General features: G+C 37.6%; 1 protein-coding gene across 1 annotated transcript in view; it reads right to left on the bottom strand.

Annotated features, from left to right (window-relative positions):
• Positions 1-276: 276 nt before the first annotated feature.
• Positions 277-22,736, bottom strand: part of ARHGAP42 (Rho GTPase activating protein 42) — a 162,145-nt gene continuing 139,685 nt past the window's right edge. The window contains exons 18-24 of the mRNA XM_052812685.1: positions 18,097-18,256; positions 15,262-15,406; positions 12,043-12,423; positions 9,726-9,882; positions 9,139-9,201; positions 1,908-1,987; positions 277-1,670 (exon numbers count right to left, since the gene is read on the bottom strand). Coding sequence (XP_052668645.1) covers positions 1,582-1,670; positions 1,908-1,987; positions 9,139-9,201; positions 9,726-9,882; positions 12,043-12,423; positions 15,262-15,406; positions 18,097-18,256 — 1,075 coding nt within the window. The 3' untranslated portion in view covers positions 277-1,581. The remainder of the gene's footprint in view (positions 1,671-1,907; positions 1,988-9,138; positions 9,202-9,725; positions 9,883-12,042; positions 12,424-15,261; positions 15,407-18,096; positions 18,257-22,736) is intronic.

The raw sequence follows: 22,736 nt of genomic DNA, 5'->3' as shown, positions 1-22,736 counted from the left end.
TTGCCACCAGCCTGAATTCCAACACAAATTGCTCTGCAGAAATCATGCACTACATACAAGTAAAGAAGTTTCTGATGTGCTTCTTTATGTTGGTAATAAATCTTATTTTCTAATTTAAACAAAAAAAGGCTATGGAAAGAAAAAAGAAGCAATTAAAAGATTACTGACGTTTTTAGTCCTAACAGAAGTTATTCCTTAAACTTTCTGGAAGTAGCATACAACTTAGAAATCAACAGAAGATTTATGCATTGATTTCTGTTACTGAAGAAAGAATTCTTTCTGTAGCACTAATGCTGAAGAATTACTAATATGGAGCTTAAATATCTTGGTTTTCAGTCAGGCATGGTAAGTAGCCAAGCAAGTAGTACATGTTTTCCCTCAAGGTGTACAAGAAAGATGCTCAGATGGAGAAAGCTGCTTATGGTTTTGGGCTTTTTTTTTAGGGTTGTTTTTTTTTTTTTTTTTCTTTTTTTCAGTCCTACCAGGAGCAATCAAAGGGTCTTTCCAAAACCTTTGAAAAGTAAGGGTTTTTTATTCTGCGGAAGGGGAGAAATCTTTGTCAAATAGTTCAGCAGAATTCAGGAGAAATAATACTAAATACTTTTTGCTACATGGAGCTTTCAGCATTCATAGCTTATAAAATTAGCTACTTCACAGGCCATTTGTCTTACTTGCAATGGAAAAAGTTGGAAAAGGACTCAGTTACAATTTATCTCGGGTTTCAAAACATACTGCTGTTTTTCACTGCTCACTTCACATGACTACCAATCATTCCAGATGCAGCATCTCCTTGTTTTCTACAGATGTTGTTCTGAGATACACCGAGAATATCTTCCAGATGAAGGGTATCATAGAAATAAAAGCTGTTAATATTATCTATACTGATACAGCAAGAAGGAAATAAATCTAAGAAGTATTTGAATGAAACATTCATTAAACATATCACATTTTCAATGAGCACTTACTGCTCAGGCAGTGTATAAACTGATTTTATTATCAGTTGCATAAATTCTATACCATATTGTAATCTCAATGACTAACAAGTTCAAACTTCTGACTTACGGAAAACTCATTTCTTATTTGAAATGATTAGGACTAATTTTATAATCAAGTTTTCTAAGAGAGAATTCAGATCACAATAGAAGCATTACTTACATTATGAAAAAAATTACAATTTTCCATATTAAAAATCACAGATTGCAAGAAATGTCATAGAGTGCGTTGCCTCTAAATTTCACACGTCTGTGAGCAACATCCTAGGACCTGAAAGTCTGCAGCTAAATAGCAACTTTTTTGATTTTATTGCTCTAGTGTTCCTTACCCTTAAAGAAGGACAGAACAACCTTTTGCAAACAATGGAAGTTATTTAAACAGAGTACCATCTTCAGTACAGAAACCGTTAACTGTTTCATTACATTCTGTTCCGTTGATAGGGAGCTGTGTAACCTGCAGCTGCAGTATCTGAAGGAAATCTACCACTCAGCTAACGGGCTGATCCCATATCTGTGTCAGATAAAAATTATAGTGCTTATTATTTGTTACCATGGATACCATGAAGATATTGCTGTCCACTAAAGATTACTAGAGGAAGACAACATAATTCTCAGGAACGAGTCCTGTTTTGCCTTCATAAGTTGCTTTTAACCAGCCTGGTTCCACTGATGGATACACTGCAAAAAACCAGCCAGACAAAAAAAAAAAAAAAAAAAAAATTAGAATTAATGAACACTGCTAAAAGATCCTATACATGGTTCATATATTTATTTAGATCGTATTTATTCAAGAGCAATTGAAAAGTCACAGCAAGAACTGAGAGCTGAAAATGGAATTACGCTCTCATTTTGTGGATACAGTTCAGTTTTCTATTTTTTTTCTTATATAAAAAGACAATGTAAAACATATCTTACCATTAGAAAATATTGCCCCCTGTGGGAAAGACAGTTCATGACTATGCTCAGCCTTACAGGAATACATGGCTTTTGCTTGTCTGAAAGAAAAAAATACAGGCTTGCAATAAGTGAGATAACAAGGAGAAGCGTATAAAGAAGTGAAATTAAAACCTGGGAAGTGTAGGAATAATCAGTTGCACAAATGCAGGATGGTAATGACTAGTTACACAGCAGTTCAGAGGAGTAGAATTATAGCACATAATAACTCAAAGCTTACTGGAGTTAACAAGCATGTTATTGCGGAAAAGAGACCAACATCCTACTTAGAGGTTTAAACAGGAATATAATTTATAACTTTTAAAATGATTCATTCATTCTAGTTTAAGTTGTCATTCAAATGAGTACTGAACTGAGCACATTGCTTGAACCAACTGATGGACTGCCTGGAGACAATTCAAAAGTCATCATCCAGTCATTAAAGGTCTCAAAACATGTGAAAAAAATATAGTTGATCAGTCTACAGAAGAAAATAATACATAGAAGGTAAGTATGAGACAAAAAGGAGTAATCTGTTCTCCAGGCTGACTGCAAAAAGGACTTGGATTTAAATTGCAGCAAGGGACGTTTAAATTAAGCGTCTTGGGTGGCTTTCAGCTTCAGCCACCTAAATTTAGATGTCTATAAGTAACCTATGTGGCTGGCTTTGCACACCTGGCTGGACCAGGCCTGGCTTCTGCTATGGTAGACACCTACTTGAGAGTGCAATGAATGGCTCGCCAGGTTCCACTGCCTGTGGCGAAACCTTCAGCGAAACACTTCCTTAAATAATAGCTGACATGAAGACACCTACATGTAGACAGCTAAGTTAATGTCTCTTAATCTATACCTGGAAGACCCTTCTACTGGTTAGAACACTGAAGCACTGGAAGTGCCAAGAATTGGAGAATCCCTCTGAGTTGAAGAATTCCTATTACTAAAAATTCATTTAAAAAAAACCAAATTAAGAAAAGGCACTACACAGATATCTGTAAAAGTTAGATATATAATGATTCAATCACAGAGGAGGAGGAGAGATTAGGTCACCTCTTGATATGGCTTCTAGCACTATGATTCTGCAAAGTACAAAATGAGGGATTGAACATGAAGAAGGAAATTAGGAGTTTTCTCTAGATTCCTGCACTTTACCTAATACCTTGACTTTAATTTATACACTCAAAGCAATTTTTATATGATCCATCAGTTTTTCTGAGTTTCTTTAAACTTATTGGAAACCCACATTATACCAAGTGAAGAGGAACTTGTTGATTATTTCACCTTTGTATGATGTGATGAGGAGTTACTGATTCAGCTTTCCTTCCAGCCAGGATTTATCTCAATGACCCAGCATGGGACCTTTGGTGATACTTTTTCTGCATACTTTTTGAGAGTGTGTATATGCAAGTGACATGTAATCTATCTTGTCTTTCCTCCCAAAATAGTGAGATAACAGAGTCCTAAGTTAGATTAATAACAGTGCCACATCATAAGCATTAGCATAAGAAGTCTATTTTATTTTGTGTACCCCCGATGGAGCCATGGCACTTCACCTTTGGAGTTCCACACCTCCCTGGGGAGGTTAAGCAGGGATGGATTTCCTAAAGGGAGCAGAGAGCATCCCTCTACCCTGGCCTCATACCCTTGTGCCAATCAGTACTAGCACACCATCATTCATCTGAATCTTTAAAAGTGTATGAGAGTGGATGGACATATTCCAAATTTTGTATGTATGAGCTTTCCAGAAATGATTTCTCCCTCTGAAGAAAAAGCATCATTTTTCCTCAAAGTCAATACAACAAAGAGCACTGCAGATATTCTAATTATACTGACCCAGATTGGTAACAGTCTGACAAAACAGCTATTACCTATTTTGGTGGGTTGACCCTGGCTGTGGACATCAGGTGCCCACCAAAGCTGCTCTATCATTCCCCTCCTCAGCTGGACAGGGGAGAGAAAAATGTGACAAAAAGCTTGTGGGTTGAGATAAGGACAGGGAGATCACTCAGCAATTACAGTCACAGGCAAAACAGACTCGACCTGGGGAAATTAGTTTAACTGATTACCAATCAAATCAGAGTAGGGTAATGAGAACTAAAACCAAAACTTAAAACACCTTCCCCCTACCCCTCCTTTCTTGCTGGGCTTAACTTTACTCCCAATTTTCTCTACCTCCTCCCCCTGAGCAGTGCAGGGGGACAGGGAATGGGGGTTGGGGTCAGTTCATCACACATTTTCTTTGCTGCTCCTTCCTCCTCAGGGCCAGGACTCCTCACACTCTTCCCCTGCTCCAGTGTGGGGTCCCTCCCATGGGAGACAGTCCTCCATGAACTTCTCTAATGTGAGTTCTTCCTGTGGGCTACAATTCTTCACGAACTGCTCCAGTGTGGGTCCCTTCCATGGGCTGCAGTCCTTCAGGCACAGACTGCTCCAGCGTGGGTCCCCCGCGGGGTCACAAGTCCTGCCAGCAAACCTGCTCCAGTGTGGGCTCCTCTCTCCATGGGGCCACAGGTCCTGCCAGGAGCCTGCTCCAGCGCGGGCTTCCCATGGGGTCACAGCCTCCTTCAGGAACCCACCTGCTCCGGCGTGGGGTCCTCCCTGGGCTGCAGGTGGAGATCTGCTCCCCCGTGGACCTCCCTGGGCTGCAGGGGGACAGCCTGCCTCACCATGGTCTTCCCCACGGGCTGCAGGGGAATCTCTGCTCCGGTGCCTGGAGCACCTCCTCCCCCTCCTTCTGCACTGACCTGGGGGTCTGCAGGGCTGTTTCTCTCACATATTCTCACTCCTCTTTCCGGCTGTAGTTGCGCTGGTTTTTTTCCCCTTCTTAAATTTGTTATCCCAGAGGTGCTACCACTGTCACTGATGGACTCAGCCTTGGCCAGCGTTGGGTCCATCTTGGAGCTGGCTGGCATTGGCTGTATTGGACATGGGGGATGCTTCTAGCAGCTTCTCACAGAAGCTACCCATGGAGCCCCCCCGCTACGCAAACACAATACACCTGTGTGGCGTAATCATGGATTTTACATATATAAAACAGTGGAGTAACTGTTAATAGTGACTATAGTCACAATGTATATAAGGTTATTGGTAATGAATTTACTAAAGCACATGGAGGATTTTGAACCTGATTAATATGTAGCACCTCGTTACTTAGTGGCATGACTATCAAGCCAGTTTCCCATGTTAAGAATGTGACATCTGAGTAATACTGTGACAAAAGACAATTAAGGCAATAATAAAACAGAACAGCAATATTTAAATTTGAGGCAGAATTATTTAAGTTCTTCTTGAAAAATGACATCTTTTTTTTTTAGTGCCCTTAGAAAAAGTTAAGAAAATAAATGCAATTTTCTCCTATATTCTCTTATGTCTACTAAACTATTCTGTTTTCAGCTTCCAATTTTACCTGATCCAAGTATGTTTACCTTAAAAGTAAAAAGATAAGAAAACATGGACTCTGACTTGCTCAGTTCTGGAAAGAGAAAGCTTCCCAGCATTTGACATTTAGACAGATACACAAACACAAGGTACAAAGAAGTCAGTTTCTAAAAGTCTCATAAATTACAGGATTCTTCCCACTACCTTGCTCCTGACACAGAGTAATTACATCCCTATGTTATCTACAAACTGTGTGTGATGGTATAATGAGAGACAGATTCTAGGAATATTTACTCATAATTCTGGAGCAATTTTCAAGCCCCTGGTTATTGCCTCCACACTCGATTTGATTACTTAGGTTTTTATATTAGTTATTACTCACTTCAACCCTATCCAGCTAGAAGCATTAACCATGAAAAGGGTGTGCAGGTTCTTGGGCTTTTTTTTTTGCGTGTGATTATGAAAATGGACATTCTTACTTATGGTGTTAATAGTGTCCTCCCTACAAACAAGGCTGTTTGTTAAAAAGCATGTGATAACATCACCACCATCTATTATGGTTCTCTTAAGATGATGCTAATAACCTGAGAAGAGTGTGATTCATGTTGTTTAGTGCAGAGGAAAAAAAACCCAACTTCAGAAAATGGTACCCACATTTCCTAGAAGTTCCTTCTTTCCATGGCTTTACTGGATAGACTCCAGATGAGAAAAACGCATTTTCACTTTCCCTACTTTTTATTACGTTTGTTTTGAGCCCATAGTGATAAACTTATACTAGCAGTCAAATGGTCAGTACTCATCAGATCATAAATTACTTTGCTTGACTACACGCAGTCAACAACACCTGAGGCCCTTTTAATAATAATAATAACAACAACAACAATAATTTTTAAAGTTAGAAATAAGTTATAAAACTATGCTCCTGCCCTAATGAGTTTTCAGTTTAGCAAGACAAAGACAGAAGCCAGAAGAGGAATGAATGAGGGAAAACACATAAATCTCTCTCGGATGACTCATCGGTTAATATTATCCTACTGGAAGAAGAAAGGTTTATAGACTCCTAGAAATGGCAGAGTTACAGACAACCTTGACTGAGTAGAAAACACTGGGCTGGGCTGGGCAAAGTGTTCCAGGTGTTTAAGAAAATGCAAAATATAGCATGAAAAATAAAAACAGAAGAATGACTGGGAAAGGATATTTAATCATATGGTTGGGAGAGGAGCATGGGTTTAGAGGGCTTCATACTGTCAGCCTACTCCTATTAAAGTCCCAGCCTGGCACCTAGACATCCTGCTGCCAAGCTAGAGCTGTTTGCTGTCACTACCTCCTTCCCATTTTTCTAGGTATTCTTTTCTAAGGGAAATCCTTCTTATAACGCAGTTTCTCACTTCAGGAGACTTGACTTTCTGTGTACCTCTAAATCAAAGTAAAGAAAATGTAGAGTCAGGGATTATGTGTTGGTGCATTTTTGTACAGAAGCTGCAATAAAGAGACCACAGGCCTTACTAAGACTTTTATCTAACTGCAGTATTTGTGTAAGTGGCAAGAAAAATCCTTCGCCTCTTTCAAGTGCATACTAGATTAGCCACAGGGATTGGTCTCAGTGTAAATGGTAGCTTAATACCCCAGTGCAATGGGAAGACTGAGAAGTCAAAGTAACTCTGGAATTGGAAAAAGAGAGCACAGGCTCGATAGGGCATAACATTTTGGTCTTCCCTGTCCAATCCTAAAACATGTACTGTGACCTATCATTCTCTTTCAGACTAAAAGAAATCTGTTCAAACTGGTAGCACTATGGGGGCACGTACTCATATACACAAGGAGAAAAAACAGCCAGGTCAAATAATGTCCCAGCATTAGAAACGAAAAAGGGAGGACACACACTCATAATAGAGATATCGCATTATGCAGAGTCAGAACGCAGGGTTGCAAAGACCGCTTGGAAGAAGGAATTAAGTAAGATCAGGCCACTGTGGTGGTAAAGTATCAAGTGCAAAATTATCTGCTGGAATACAGAAAACAATGTGAGACTACAAAGCCATATAGGTACTTTTTATCCGTCTACTGTACAAATGACCGCAACAGGCAACAGATGCTTCAAGTAGGAATGCAGCTGCTAAGATGCTATAATGCATAGGTAAGCAGCAGCTTAAAATGTCAAAACTAGTTATTTTCACAGGGTAAATTACCCCTGCACAGAGTTCAACACTATCTTGACTTCAGTATTTCTATTATCAAACCAGAAAAATAGTTTCTCTGTCTTACACTCTGTCCTGCGTATACTCATTAGACAGTAGAGTTACGAACACAGAAGGCCTTTCTACTGGGTGGATCAACATGTAATTACCATGATTTCTACATACTTCAGAGCAAAACAAAGACTACCCTAAGTTTTTAAATCAGCCTTCGTGTTCATAACATGTATCAGAGGTAAATAAAAGCTGGCTCTGAATTGCAAAATCGTACTCAGACTTAAGCAGCACCATAAGAACAGCTGAGCTACTTCTTATTTCTTCCTCATTTTGCCTGCTGACCTCTCATTTTCCATTCTCCTTGTTACTGTTGCTTCCTTCTTAGGAAGGCTGAAGTAGAGGAGCTATTCAGCCTTTCAGCGTTTTCGGCTTTGTTATCTGCTCTCCATATCCATTATCAAACTGCTACATTTTTCCTTTGTCAGTTTTTGCTTCTTACATGCTTTTTATATACAGATACAGGTGGCACAGGCTCTGAGGGAACAACAGGGGAGAGTTTGCAAGGAGGGAGTAATACAAAGTAAGAGAAGGAACAGTGTTGGAGGTGAAATGATGCAGGACTGGTGAAGCAGTCATCGCTCTTGGCTCAGGGCACTAGATTAAGAACATTCCAGTCTCTTCATTTATACTTTTCTTCCTTAAATTATTGCCCTGCTCTTTTCATACCCCTTTCCTCCCCTGCCAGCCTCTTTTTTGGTCACCTTACAGTTAATGTACTACACAACACAAGAACAGCCCTGATTCCTGTAAGCTGCTGCTCTTGAACAAAATCAGTGGGCCTTTGCAGGTCAGCTTTCTCTTTCTTTCCTTTGCTAGATCTGTCAGAGACGACAGCCATATTGCACTGCCACACATCTCAGCATATGTTGGCATCTTCCTTTACAGCTGTGCTACTTTAGATTACTATTGGATTCGCAGATTGACTTTTTTTTTAAACATGGCTCAACAGTTCCAGTAAGATCCTGGTATCAGTGAGTAAACTGATGGACAAAAACGTATGTTCTGTCTCAAAGAACTTGAAATGCAGGGACAGCGAAAAGAGAGACTGACTTTTTCCCACATCCATTTATTTGATTATCTGCTTTAGTCTATTAATTGTAAGGGGGTTAGTATCTATGGAAGATACTGCTTCCTAGATGAACACTTACCAGAACATTCTAAATTCATTTAATATAAGAATGAATCAAATCCACCAAATAAATGCAAACAATTGTAAAGAAAATGTAAATAATTCCTGCTGCACCCTATCAAAAAGAAAGGGCAACAGTTTCTCCAGACAGATACTGAGGCATGGAAGATGTGATGGTAAAGATAGAAATCCTGATCAAGTTAATCCTGAACTTTCTAAAGCAGCTGTTGATTCAAGAACTGCCTTTGTGAGCAAATTACCATAAACTAGAATGTTTGCTACTCTGCTGAAAGCATGTATATACAAAGAGCTGTATGGAATAAGTAAATAAAATTTCACATGCCACATGATGCTGTCCAAAAGACACAGAACAAAGCTCTAACATTTCTATTTCAATCTTTGAAGCCAGCTAAACAGAAAGGATTTTACAAATTGTTAAACAGTATGAAGCACTTACCGTCCTGAAGAAACTTGTTTAAGTGAACCAGCACTTTCAAACAACTGTGCTCTTGCAGCCACTCTGAAAATAAAAGCACCACCTTGCTTTAGACTTTGCCCATTAATTAAATACACGGAATAGTTTCACTTTTAACCATCTAAAGACATGGACACATTTTTTTTAAATTGTTTTAATTATTCACTTAGAGAAACAGGAAATTCAAAAGCTGTATTTAAGTCCCTATTCAGCAGCATTCTTAAGGGCATAACCTAATTGGTGCCACTGACTTCTACATGCTCTAGTGCCTTGCTGAGTCAGCAAGGGAAATCTGAACACCCTATATTTAAAATTATATTCATGGATGGCCAATAGATACATCGGAAATGCTTTTACTGCCAGTCTGTCACTGTCATGCTGGAACTCTGAGCTGTGCAGCATTCTCTAAGTAAGACACAACGGTCTGTGAACTGACTACAGTGATCCCTTCCAGTTTAAAAAGTGGAGTCCTGCAGTATCTGGAGAACTTGCTTATGTACTTCTCTGGGATCACTTTATAGTAGACAAACTGTAACAACACAAATCTCCAAAGGGCCTTGATGACTTACACAGATCCTGGTCTTTGATAGCCATTACTTGATGCAGTATCTAATCTTAATCTCCTGCACATTTTGGGAGGCAAATCAGGGTTTGGTGGAGCCTTTGGTGTATCTTTGGTATCTGTTGAAGATAAGCTCTGTATAGATCCACTGCAGCTTTTGTTACCTAAAGAAAACAACCAAATTATAAGGAATATTAAAGTTAATTTGAAGTTGTTGCACAACATGTGTAACATGCAAAGCAAAGTTGTTGTTGTGTTTTGTTGTTTTTTTTTTTTTCAAGAGGCAAAATAGGTAGAGAAAGTACTTACTAAGAGAGAGAAGAAACAGCCTTTCAGGCAGAAAGCCAGGAGAAAAGGGCCAACAGCAAGAATGAAGAAATAACGTTAAAATTGTGAAGGCTAAGAAATTACATTGCACTTCAAGGCCTAGTTAGTACATTCACTAAAAAGTGACAATAAAAACAACATTTACAAAGTAGTACACTGCATAGAATTGTAGAAAAAATTCATGTTGGGAGGGATCTCAGGAAGTCATCTAGTTCAAATTCCTGCTCAAAGCTGCATCCACTATGAAATCAGACCACGTTAATTTGTAGGAATTAATATTTCAATATCCACAAAAGCTTCATGCAATTTAAAAAAAATACTTAGGGATTAACGATCACGGTTAGCCTAAAACATTTGCTACTGTAACTTGATAAAACAAATTTATAGCTGTACAGACTGTATTGCATACAAAAAAAAGTCCTTTTATTGAATACAAGGTATGGCCACATGTGTCCTTTAAGCTGACCTATCTGTGGACTTCTGCCTTGTTTGCATATATGTTCTGCAAGACAAAAGCTGCATCTACTTCTGTGTTTCTTTACTCCCAAGAACTACAGATTCTTAATAATTCTTTCAAAGCTGTCATAAAATGAAGACATCCCAAAACATAAAATCAATACCTATATTATTAATATTGTTATTCTATAGTATTATCCTATATTGTAAATTATTGTTAATGATAATTATTATTCTACATTATTAATACTGTTAATATAACACTAATTCATATCTGGAAGTCTTAGGAAAAAGCTTGTACACTCCACGGGGGGCAGAGGGAAGAGACCTTTCTTAAACTTTTAGGGCTCTGCACATACCCACATTTTTAGCCTACCTGTACTTACATTACTTATACTATTGACAGCTCAGTGGCAAACTCAGCACTCACTCACACTCAGTCCACCGCAGCTCGTTGCTTCAGTGCTGACTGTTAATCTTCATAATCCAAAACACAGCAAATATAGTTATTTCAAGAAAGTGTTTCTTTACCACATAGCTGTCAATATAGTGCAATATCACCTCATGTACTCACAAAGGTACAGCAAGGGTTCACAGGCATTCCAGCTAACTTAGCATTTAGCAGAACTGTCTAAATTAAGCAGCTATGTTTTTAAGCTTCTCTGTCTTGTAAGGAGCCTTGTCCAGGCTTATTTGGAGACTTAGGCTCAGCTCAGGTGTTCTGATGGTGTTCTTTGAAGCAGCATCCTTCTTTGACTGAAAAGGAAGACTGGCGTCCTAACTTATGCCCTGAAATTAGATTCCTAAAGTTGGGTTTGCAAACCTGTGGTTGTTCTTGTCCATATACAGGACCATTCAGACATAATCTTGTGTTCAAGCTAATCTACTTGCAGCACTGGATAACAAACCGTGCAAGTAGGGCAGAATGAAGCAGCCGTTCCATCAGTAGGGTTTCAGACATATATTTCATGTCAGGGATTACCTTTTTATCCCATCTGTCCAGTCCTATCTCAACTAAAGGCATTGATAGTAAAAACCATAACTAAAAAAAATCAAACCAAAACAAACCACTTCTCCTTCAGTCTCCTATGTCAGCCAATTTAAGAGATGCAGTTGTCAAAAAAAAAAAAAGCAGACACACTGACAAAGAGTGACAAAACTGTTACTTACTAGATGTTAAGCCTAGTGCTTTTTAAATTTAAATGTTAACTTTGATCAGTATCAATCATGTTGCAAGGATTCATTCCTTTGACACGGTGATAAACCATAGCTACCAACACTTCTTATAAACCAGCAATCTTCTTACAAGTCAGTGGTCTAGATACTCTAAATTCTGAGAAACATTGACCACTTTTAATCTGTGTGAACTGTACAGGTAACAAACAATGGAATTCTGTCAAAATGAAAACTGAAAGAACATACCACAAAAATTAAAGAAATAAACAAAAAAGATTAATGAGTATCACTAGCTTTCAGATGCAGCTCTTGTCTTCTGAGGCATCACAATAAACACTGATGTCCTGAAAGACTTTAGAAATTACCTTCAGCTGATGGGATTGATCTAAGGGAAGATGCTGAAGACCTTTTCAGCCCAGACAGAGCGTAAGAACTCTTTTTGGTCAGGTCTGTTGGTGGAGAGGCATTCTCTGGTCCAGTGACAGAAGCTACACTTTGGCAGTCTGACTCCACATCTGTTTTGGTTGCATCCTCCTTTGATGAGGATTCTGGACTTGTAGTCCAGAGTCCTGAACTCTTCTGGCCATTAGAAGAAGGGGGAGAGGCAATCCATGGAATCCCTCCTGATTTTTCCCTGGCCTGCGAGGGCACGCATTTGGTGGTGCTGTTCTGCTCAGAGGAGTGAGAAGAGAGAGATTCAATGCTGCCCATGGGAGTGCTGTCTGGGCTACTGCTGTATGAATCACCTAGGGACGAGTGTGGGGAGACAGAGAAAAAAAAAAATGTACATTTTCTAATCATGTGCATTTCTTTCATGCCACCTTTAGCCCCTTGTACCTTACTTGTCATCAAATTCATTAATCTGTGGTTTCAGAGGCAATGATTCTTAAGACAAAATATCTGTTTATTTACTAAGTTTCATACATATTCCTATCTTTAACCTGGAAGAGCTGCCTTTCATGGCTATTTCTTTAGAGCTGACGAACGTAATGGGCTACAGGCTAACTTATTTCATATAGAAGTTTGCATTTTAAAAGAACTGCCTGCAATACAAATAATCCTTAGGAAATTTAACAGTTACGAAGTTGCAATATCTTTGTGGTGAGTATCTTGCTAGATTTCCATGATAAGGCAAATGTTGTGGTGCTTGTCACACTTGTGTTCTTAAATGCATGACTTCATTGCCAGCAGGCACAAGAATTTTTATTTTGGTTACCAAGCTGCTGAGGATCTTTGCAGTCTTTGCAAGACTAGTCCATAAGTCTATCTATAGATATCCTATTTTCTGAGTCATCATACCTTTCATGAAATATCTATCCCACAGAAGGGCAATAACTCATTCCTTTATTTACAACTTGAATGTTGAACATTTTATGAATTTCTTTAATAAGACTGCTATTAGAGAAATTTACCTATCTACACAAAAATCTTTGTACTGATTGTGTTTCCAATAATCTTTTTGCAACAAGAAGTAGGAATATCCTAAAGAAATTTGCTGATGATATAAAGGTAGGAACACTCATCGGAACTGAGGAAGCACTGGCCTATAATACAGGGAGGACTGAGTTATTCTGAAGACTGGATTCAGTCTAGTGAGTCATACATTGGTTTCTAGTAGGGTTTTTTTCCCCCAAAAGCTAGGAGTTATAATTCACAAAATTCACAAGAAGTAGAGAATGTATATTCTCCAACCACACAGTAGTTACAAGATATCAACATGATACAGCTGCTTTTGCCTCCCAATGTTTCAATACGCTTGGCAACAAGTGACCATAACCACACACAATACTACAGATAAGGTCACAAATACCAGTGCCTTGCACAGTGAGTGGATCTGACAACAGTAGTGCCACTGGTACAGTAGTGTGAAATATTCTGTCCACTTGTGGCCAGAATTCTGGTATTCCAGATTAGATTGTCCCCCATCTTGCCCCTTTACAGACCATTAGTCCCTTGAAAATTGCAAGATTGGCTGAAGCCTAGATTTGTCAGATGCATTTTCTGTAATTTTCTACTGTTTGAAACCTGTATCCCATTTTCTCATGCCATACAGAATTCCTTAATTTCCTGTAATATAGTTAAGTGTCCATGCTTCATTTAAATGATGACTTAAAACCATCTAGTACTTCAGAAATTGCTATTGCCAGAAGCCAAGGCTCGCCCTTGCCTCTCTCTGGCTACACCTAGAGATATTTGGCAAGGAGAATACCTCTGCTTCTGCTTCGGCCTTCCAGGCACAAGTGAGATCTTAACTGGAACTTGTGTAAGCAAGTGCTGAACTTGAGCTAATAAGCAAAGCACAAGTGGAAAGCTCTTGGGTCAGACCTAGTTCCAATCAAGCCATCAGCACAAGACATGTGTCTGAATGAAGGAGCATGAGCATGCATATGCTCTGCAAAATACTGCAGAAATGCCCCTTTTTTTAAGCTGACATTCATTCATTGCAGTTACACAGTAAAAAGCAGTTGAAACTTGCCCAGTTTGTCCTCTGGTGAGTGTAACTGAAGGTTCCTCTGTAACTTCTTGCTCGGGATCCCATGCCATTCACACTGGCAATTGATGTGTAGGCAGCTATTGCTCTCATTTAGTATTTAAACTCTCACTGGCAGGAATCATGTAACATAAACCTATGGAAAATGCAGCACCTATGCAAGAGTATGCTGAGGATACATTTCCTAACATTACAGGCTTAAGAATTTCTACAGATCCTCAGGAACAGATGCACCTTAACTGCGGATTAATTTACTGTACCAGTTTCATGTAAATCTCCTTGAGGAACCAAGGGACACAGAACTTCTTTTGGAAGTCTGTTGCAGTAGTAGAACTGTTAACATAATCTTTGCTAATGCTTCAATACTACTTACTGGCACAGACAGTAAGTAAAAAAAGTGACGGCCCACTAGATGAAAATGAATGAAGGGAAACTTTTTAATAGTCACATCTACATGAAAATGAATAAGCATTCTAAGCAGCAATTAATTATAACCATAACTCCCCGCAGTTAAACAATAAGCCGTATAAGTATACTGTTTCTCCCCAAAATATTAGAGTTTGTTTGTATTCCAGAAAAACTAACAAAGTTTCAGTGGTTTTGGCAACTTGGGCAGTGGCTGACTTTGAACCAATGACCACAGTTTCATGCATGTGAAAAAAAGCCAAGTAATGGTTTTGATCTCTTGACCTTGACTGAATTACATTTATTAGAGGAGAGGAAAGATTCTATTTACAGTTTCCCAGCCTTACTAATCATCTTGCAAGCAAATGAGATGAACTTCATATAATGAACTTCTGAGTTTCAAAGCAGACTACATTTAGATTAGAATATAAAGTCTACTCTAAATCATTTTTGAACACTGTATGCAATACGAAACTTGCCTAAAACCAAACATCCTTTCTCATCTGAGAGAAGCAAGGAATGAAGTCATTTAACAATGTGGCTGTGGCTCACAGAGGTTAAAAAGCTGATGAAACCCTGTCTGTTATGCTTATAATTATTGGAATACAATACCTTTTGGATATTATTCGGGAAAGTTAAAAGACAAGACATAAAAAGGAAGATAACCAGTCAACAAGGACAAACTCACTGTCAGGATCTGCTAGACATGGTGTATATCTTCCTTTGGGTTTACGTGAACCCGTGGAGAGACAAATTGCTCTTGTCCTTCTTGAACCTGATCGGGACTGAGGTTGGGGAAGAGGAATATTGGGGTCTGGTGCGGTGTGAAATATCTGCATGATTAAACAAAAAAAAAGGGAAAAAAAAGATATAAACAATAGAGGTACTCCTACACTTCAATTATTAATCCACTTGATTTCCTCACCACTATCCCTGAAATTAATCCTGTAATAGTCTCACACATCACAAAAGAGTAAACTCACAGAACACAAGCTTTGCTCTAATCTCATTTTACAATCCAAGAACAACATTACTGAGCTGTACTTAAAAATTATAGTAATCATATAAAATTTTTTGTTTAAATAGTTTTATATTAGAAGTACTTAACAGTCTAAATTGTAAAACTTCCAATAGATGCTTACTACTACCTCCTGCCCAAGAAGTAATATATTTTTTTAAATATTATGAAAAGATTGATTTTTTTCTCTGTGTTCCTGTGAAAGCTTTTGTGTGTCATAAAAATGTGTCATAGTTATAACTTATTACAATCCAGTTTGTATTTCAGAAAGCCACTTTATTTTACCAAACAATTCAAGTTTGATGAGGAACATCTTTATGTTTGGAGCATCTCCTGGTTTTTATTTTTTACATACCACTGCTACCACTGGTCAATTTTGCACCTCATTGCTGCAGAAAATACTCAAATTTTTACGAGTATCTGACTACTGCAATCTGACACAGGTCCACATGAGGTTTTAAAGAACTCTTTGCTGATAAGTTTGGCAAGCCTGTCAGCAAGAACAATGCAGAAGGTCCCGTAATTTGGTTGACTTTCCTTTGTATCACCTGTTCTGCAATATCCAAGACACATGCAGCAGAGGTCTTGAAAGACCCTAAAAACCTTCTTGGATACTTCTAGTAAAAATGATAATTGCCTTGGAGGATGACCAAAGCAAAAAATATAACCAAAAGATTTGCAGGTTTTAATTCCAGATCTTCTTTCTCACTTATTCCTCCTAGTGTAGACTGTAAACTCTACTGAGTACCTTTTATGGGATTCTGTGGAAGGAAGTGGAATTAGTTCTGTGGAATGGAGAAGAGGTTTTACAGAGAAAGATTGCCTGAAATAAGCTACTGAAGGAATCAGAAGTGTCCAATCTCCATAGGACCAAATGTTGCAGGTTAAATACCATGCAATGCAAAAATACACGTCTCTGCAAGGATTTCTGGACCCTCTATCTATAGGGCACTCCCAGAAGAGGATGAAGTGAACAATGAAAAGATACCTCCATGCCATTCACAGAAGTGGAAGAAAGCAAATATACTTCCATGGTAGAAAATACTTTAATGGATGTCTTGAGATGCTCTTGAAGTACATTAATACTGTATTAGGCATTAGTGAGTAGCACATCAATACAAAAACATGTCTGTAGACAGAGAAATGTAGCAAGGGTGATTTTGGTTGTGCAGCCATGGTCTTTGTATTGAATGAGCTTGTAATTTTCTCAAGGGGAAATTCAGTGTTGGAAACATGTAATATATATGTTTTGGAGTTATAGCCAAGGAGGCTATCAGTATCATACCAATTCTGGGGAGTCCCTGTGAAATATAACTGATGATACCAAACAGTACTGTCAGTACTTACTGACCAACCAGTGCAGGGGATCCTGGTACTGACTGGGAACAGCCCCTTAGCTGAGTAACATGAAATGGAAGAAACCCAAAGTTTTTTCACTTTGTTTTGTTAGTCATCAGAGAAGGTGATATACATCAACAAAAGATCCCCAAAATAAAATTTCTTTTGATGACCAAGTAAAGGAGATCTTGACTGTTCTGCTGAGTTCTGAAATGAAATAGTTTAAAATAAAATAAAATCTGAGGAGGCTTTTCAGTGAAGCTGATATCTGCAATGGTAGTGACTGAAAGTAAGTATTCAAGATTTCATGGATTTTCCTTCTCAAGCCCTTAAACAGTTCTTATTTAATGTTCCAGGAAAGAGTTTGACCTTTGCTGTCACTGGTCTCTTTGGGAAAAACAAAATAAACCAGGCAGTCACAGACACGCCTTTCTTCAAAGCAAAAGTACCTAGAGAAGTTTGTGTGTTCCAGAGTATTCAAGAACTTTTAAATCACAAAGACATGATGGGCTTCAAACATGTAACTAGGAATAAAACCTCATCTAAGATACGGTATTTTTTCCATTTGCTTTTTTACTTTTCATCTAGTATCTACACAAATGAAAAATGACACACTGCACAGAAATGGGGGATTCTGCTGGGGATCCACATTGATGCTGCTTGTGAAAAGAGGAACTGAAGGATAGTTGGGGTTTCATGATGTTAGGAGGGACTAGATCTCCACTGTGCAGCTGGTGTATCCCCAAAGGACAGCAATGGCCAGAAAGACTCTGACCTGATGCACTCAGAGGAGAATCCATGCATTCAACCAGAGGGAACCTTCATACACGGGTAGCATGAGAGAGATGGAGGAGCTGGGAGAAAAGTTATGACCTTCTCCTTCTGTTTCTAGATATAAGAAGGACACAGCAATCTTCAGAAAGCAACTGAAGATTCAGAGCAACTCCTTCAAAGCATGGGAGATTATGCCTTGGATCTGTACCTTGCACAGCCACAAAAGACTCGCTAGGAATACAGATCCATAGCATGGGGTGGGAAGAAGGTATTCTTTCTATCAACGATCTTCTACAAATGCTGGATTTCTTATTCTTAAGAACTTAATGATGGTTATGAAAATGAGATCTTAGTTCCACTTCATCACAAAACAGTCAGATAATGTCTTTCTACCTTTTCATAATGCTCTATCAGAATTTCAACGACGATATTTTGAAACTTAATGTTCATCATAGCAGCCACGGTTTCTTCTTGGGCTCTCATCAGAGTTGGTCCAAAGATAACACCAAGGTTGGATACAGTCATTAGATTTTGTTGACTGTGTAATGATACCCTTTAAATGAACACAAACAATATGCAATTAAATTGTTGTGCTAAACTACAATTCCAACAGGCAAAAACCTGTTAAGACTACTTCTTTAACAAGATCCCGAGTTCATGCCGCCCCTTTAAAACCACTTTTAAAACTTTCACTTTTACTAGAGTCAAAATACAGTGTAGTACAACTACTATATTTCCATCCAGGCTCCCATCCGGAAATAACTTAATGGATAACAAGCATGTCTTCCTAGAGGAAGTATTTAAGTTCCTGACATAACTGACAGGGAAAAGCAACTGTCTTTGAAGGTCTCCACAGAGAGATGCGGACCATCTAAAGTTTAGGATAAGCACCTATCCCTCTCTAATGATTTTACAGGAACTTAAATATTTGATGTTGGATTGAATGAAAATACTATGTCAACCATGACCATGGAGGTCAACCATATACATTAGCTTTCATGTAAAGGAAAGAAACTTAGTTACTGAAAACACTTAAATTGCAATAGGATCTCTTTATTAATATGTTAAAAACATGGGATCAATAGGGTCAGCAAAATCGTTGTTTCTGTTGTATAGATAACACTAGATGATCATAATGACATCTTCTGGCTTTAAAATATATTAATCTTTTACTTCTGTATATTGTTATTGCTTACTGTACTTTTTCTGTCATTTTTCTTCTTAATGTAGAATTTAGAAACCTAGTTTTTCCCATAATTTATCAGATAGTAAAATGAAAACCATCAATCAGTAATCCTCAATGCCCCTTTTCTCTCCTTACGAATAAGATTTTCCAAATAAAAACTGTATAATCATAAATCCTTCGAAATAACTGCCAGTGATTCCCCAGTCACAGCTGCCCTATTGCCTCATGTCTGAGAAATATCATGCCAAGTAAAGAGTTTATAATTGCCTTAATGCTTAATTTTACTGAATGTGCTACCAAATACAATCAGTTATTGAGGCACTTGTTCCTGTTTTCCTCTTCCTTCTCACTGCTATCTGCTACCATTGTCAAGCTGAGGATTTTTAGCCACTTCCTACATAATTAAAATAACTCTTGTACCTTTAAAAATTAAGAAACAGTGAAATCTATAAAATACTGGAAGACTAGCAGGTAGGAGCAAACTTTATCTTCTGTTTTTCTCTGACAGCCTTCATTAATCAGATTTATGGAGACATCTGCTATGTTTTCCTTCCAATAATATTCTCGGATAGCTTGATTTGTTCTTAAAATGTTGTATAAACATTAGCAATATTACCTATCTGATGTCAGAGTTTGGTAGCAAATAACACAAATACTATCCCCTTACAAAGATTAGAAAGACAGTGACAAGATGACTGTCATGTCTTCCCTGACAGGTTTTCCCAAGGCTACTGGGGGATTTTGTTAGAATCAGGATCAAACCCACGTCTGGACTCACACATTACCTTTCTCTTATTCTCCCTGTTGAGTAGGCACTAATGGTACACAGAATGAGTAGAATAGTAGAATTATCTTGGTATAGAGGTGAGATAGACTGTACAATTACTTCTATAATGAAGTAATACTCTCCTCATATTTGAACAGTAATGTTTTAGCACTCCATTTACATTGAGAAGCGGGAGAAATATGGGAAAGGGGTTTGTATTGGAGACAACATAATTATAAACTGCAGGAAAATAAATATCTATCTTCTTACACGTTTCCTATGTTGTTTCACCAACTTATCTCAAAAAAACTTTCCAGAGTTTTATTTCAGAGACACACACTGGCAGAGATCATTATTTGGAAGCCATATAATGAAAATGACTACCTTGTTAAAGCATATTTTTAGCCAATTATCTTAATCTAATTTTCTCTGTAACAGATCTTATGTTTGGCTTAGATGACTAAGGGGTCTTTGGGAAGTCCACTAGTATTCTAATGAAAATGGAATTTTGAATTACTCAGCTCTAGTTTGTTAGAAAAACCTAAAAAAATTAACCCTTTGCAATGTTATTCTGCTTTGGGCTGCACAGTAACTGTTAAGGTCTCTTACACAAACACTATAGTCTTATAGCTTAAGAGAGAAAGTAGTGTTTGTCCTGTGTTTGGGTTTCCTTGGTTACAAATTTGGTAGCTTTGCTAATAAAAGGAATGGTGAATTTAATAACATTGTAACCAGAAAGGACTTTCTACAAAGCATTTCAAAGACTCAATTTCTTGCAGAAGAGGAAAAACCCAGGCCTGTAAATGGATCATTTTGATAGCCAATTTCTTCTGACCTAGTCCTACTGTTGCTGAGCTACTGAATAGATACAGGCCAAGGTAATCATGCATTTCAGGTAGCTGTAAGGCATTCATTAAGGTGCAGTTGCTTTCTCCTCAAAATTTCTTTTTTTGATATATCACTAGTAAATTTTTGATACTGCCAGATTGCAGACTCCCGACTATCTACCTTAGAAAAGTATGGTGTTATTAAATCATACCAAAGAATGATTTATTCTTTAAAGTAGACAGGTAATTTGACTAGGAAGGTTTAAAAACAAAAAATGAATTACCTATGTGAAAATAACACCAAACTTCCCATGTTTGCCTAGCTGCTGACTGAGTATATACTCATGCAGTATCACCTCTCTGCAGGGTGCTTTTCAGGATTTGCTGGATTTGTTTCTGTTTAGTATGATCTACATCCCACAACATCTAGTTCATATTTAATTTTGCACTGTGACACAAAAGTCAAGGTAGGCAGACATGTAAAGACCTTAAGACCTAAACCAAGAAAAAATAATATTATCCTTATTTTATAACTCATAGTTAAAGGTATAGTATTTTCACCTAGACAGAAAAGCATACATAAAGGAACTGAATAGCTAAAAGAAATATAGGGAAAGGATGTACATTTTGAAATTGGATTTCAAACAAAAGAATGAAGAAACAGGAGGTTGGGTTGTTTCATACTTTCCCATTTTCATAAAATTAGGCACTGTATCTGCCATTTTTTCCTTGAAAAGTCTTCACAGAGTGGTAGGAAAAAGATGAGGAAGGAAGATAACTAATATACTCAAGAGACTAATTTTGAATTCAGTCTCATTAGAACTGCTAGCATAAACAACAGCTGGCAAATTATATGAGAAATTAGAAGGGGTGAACTGAATGTTGGAAAGAAAAGAACTGAAAGTTTTCAGTATAAAACTGTAAGATTACATTTATCAGAAATGAGAATCACATCAAAGATGAGATAGGCAAAAGTTAAAGAGAACAATTAAAGAAGGGAATACTGCAGGCATGCTTTTCTTTGGAAATGCATTTGAGGTCACATTGAGAATAAAGAGGCCAGGAAAAGAGGTCAAGGAAGAAATGCTTGCCTATAACTAATTCTGCCTACAAATAAGTCAGTTCCTATGCATATATATTTCTAATTTGGGGGCTTCCAGACTAGCAGCTTTTACAAAATCATTAATCCATCATTAAATGCTTTAACTTTTTAGAGGGTTAGAAAACAGTAGATATTATTTTTTTTAGCTGATCAAACAACTCTGTGAGTAAGGAAACTTAGGAAACTTGCTTTCATCTTGTTCTCTGGGTTACCCCACGTATAACAAGATGCAAGGTCTGCCTAATCAGTTTTTGCAATGGAAACATTCACAGCAGCTTGCTATCATGTTAGTTCTTAAGGGGCTAATGACATAAAAGGCTAAAAATAATTTATTAGGGCTAAATAATTTCCTATCAAAGAAATTTTCAAAGTTCTCACATCTGTAAGAGGAAGCAAAACTGCATTACGCTCCACTGTAGACAGCTTACTGCAGGCTGTGGCTCAAGCTGTGATCAACAAAGCAAAATAGCTGGGATGTAATGAACAGAATGAAAACAATATGGACTCCTCTCTTATGTCTTCTACATTTCTCAGTCATGTGGGCCTTATCTGAACAACTGCTGTTTCAGTATTCACATTCCCAGATCATTGATAAAAGTACTAAAAAGTATACAGAATGCTAAATCAGAAAGATTTAATACATATTAATAATACATATTAATACATAATACATATTAAAAAGCATTCAGCAAATACCAGTGAAAACTGACCAAAGATTTACTAAAATTTACATGAATAACATTTGATGCAGAAACAGGATAAATTATAATGTAATAATGGTATGTAATCATAGCTAGTGATACAGAAAGACATAAGAGAATAAAAACTTGTCTTTTTTGTCTCACAGCACATGCTAAGTGTAATTCAGTGAAGACAAAAGGTCATCAGTTCAAAGAAATGCAAAATCTTTTCCATCTGACATTTAATTAATACTTAGAGAAGCTGATGAAACAAGGCAGATTCAAAAGTGGGTTTGGACATTTATATAGATATCAAAACCACAAATAATACTACTTCAAATTAGTGTTTTCAAATGATACTACACTTCAGAGTTATTAGACAGAAAAATAAGATCAAAGATGAAGGACAAGTATTATCACATTAGTGTACTCTCCATTTCTGAAACAGTGTGGGACCTCGAGTCAGATTCAA

Source organism: Harpia harpyja, chromosome 17 (assembly GCF_026419915.1).
Source record: "Harpia harpyja isolate bHarHar1 chromosome 17, bHarHar1 primary haplotype, whole genome shotgun sequence".
Classification (NCBI taxonomy): Eukaryota; Metazoa; Chordata; class Aves; order Accipitriformes; family Accipitridae; genus Harpia; species Harpia harpyja.
Note: the sequence above shows the minus strand (reverse complement) of the source record. Positions and strands in the feature narration are given on the sequence as shown.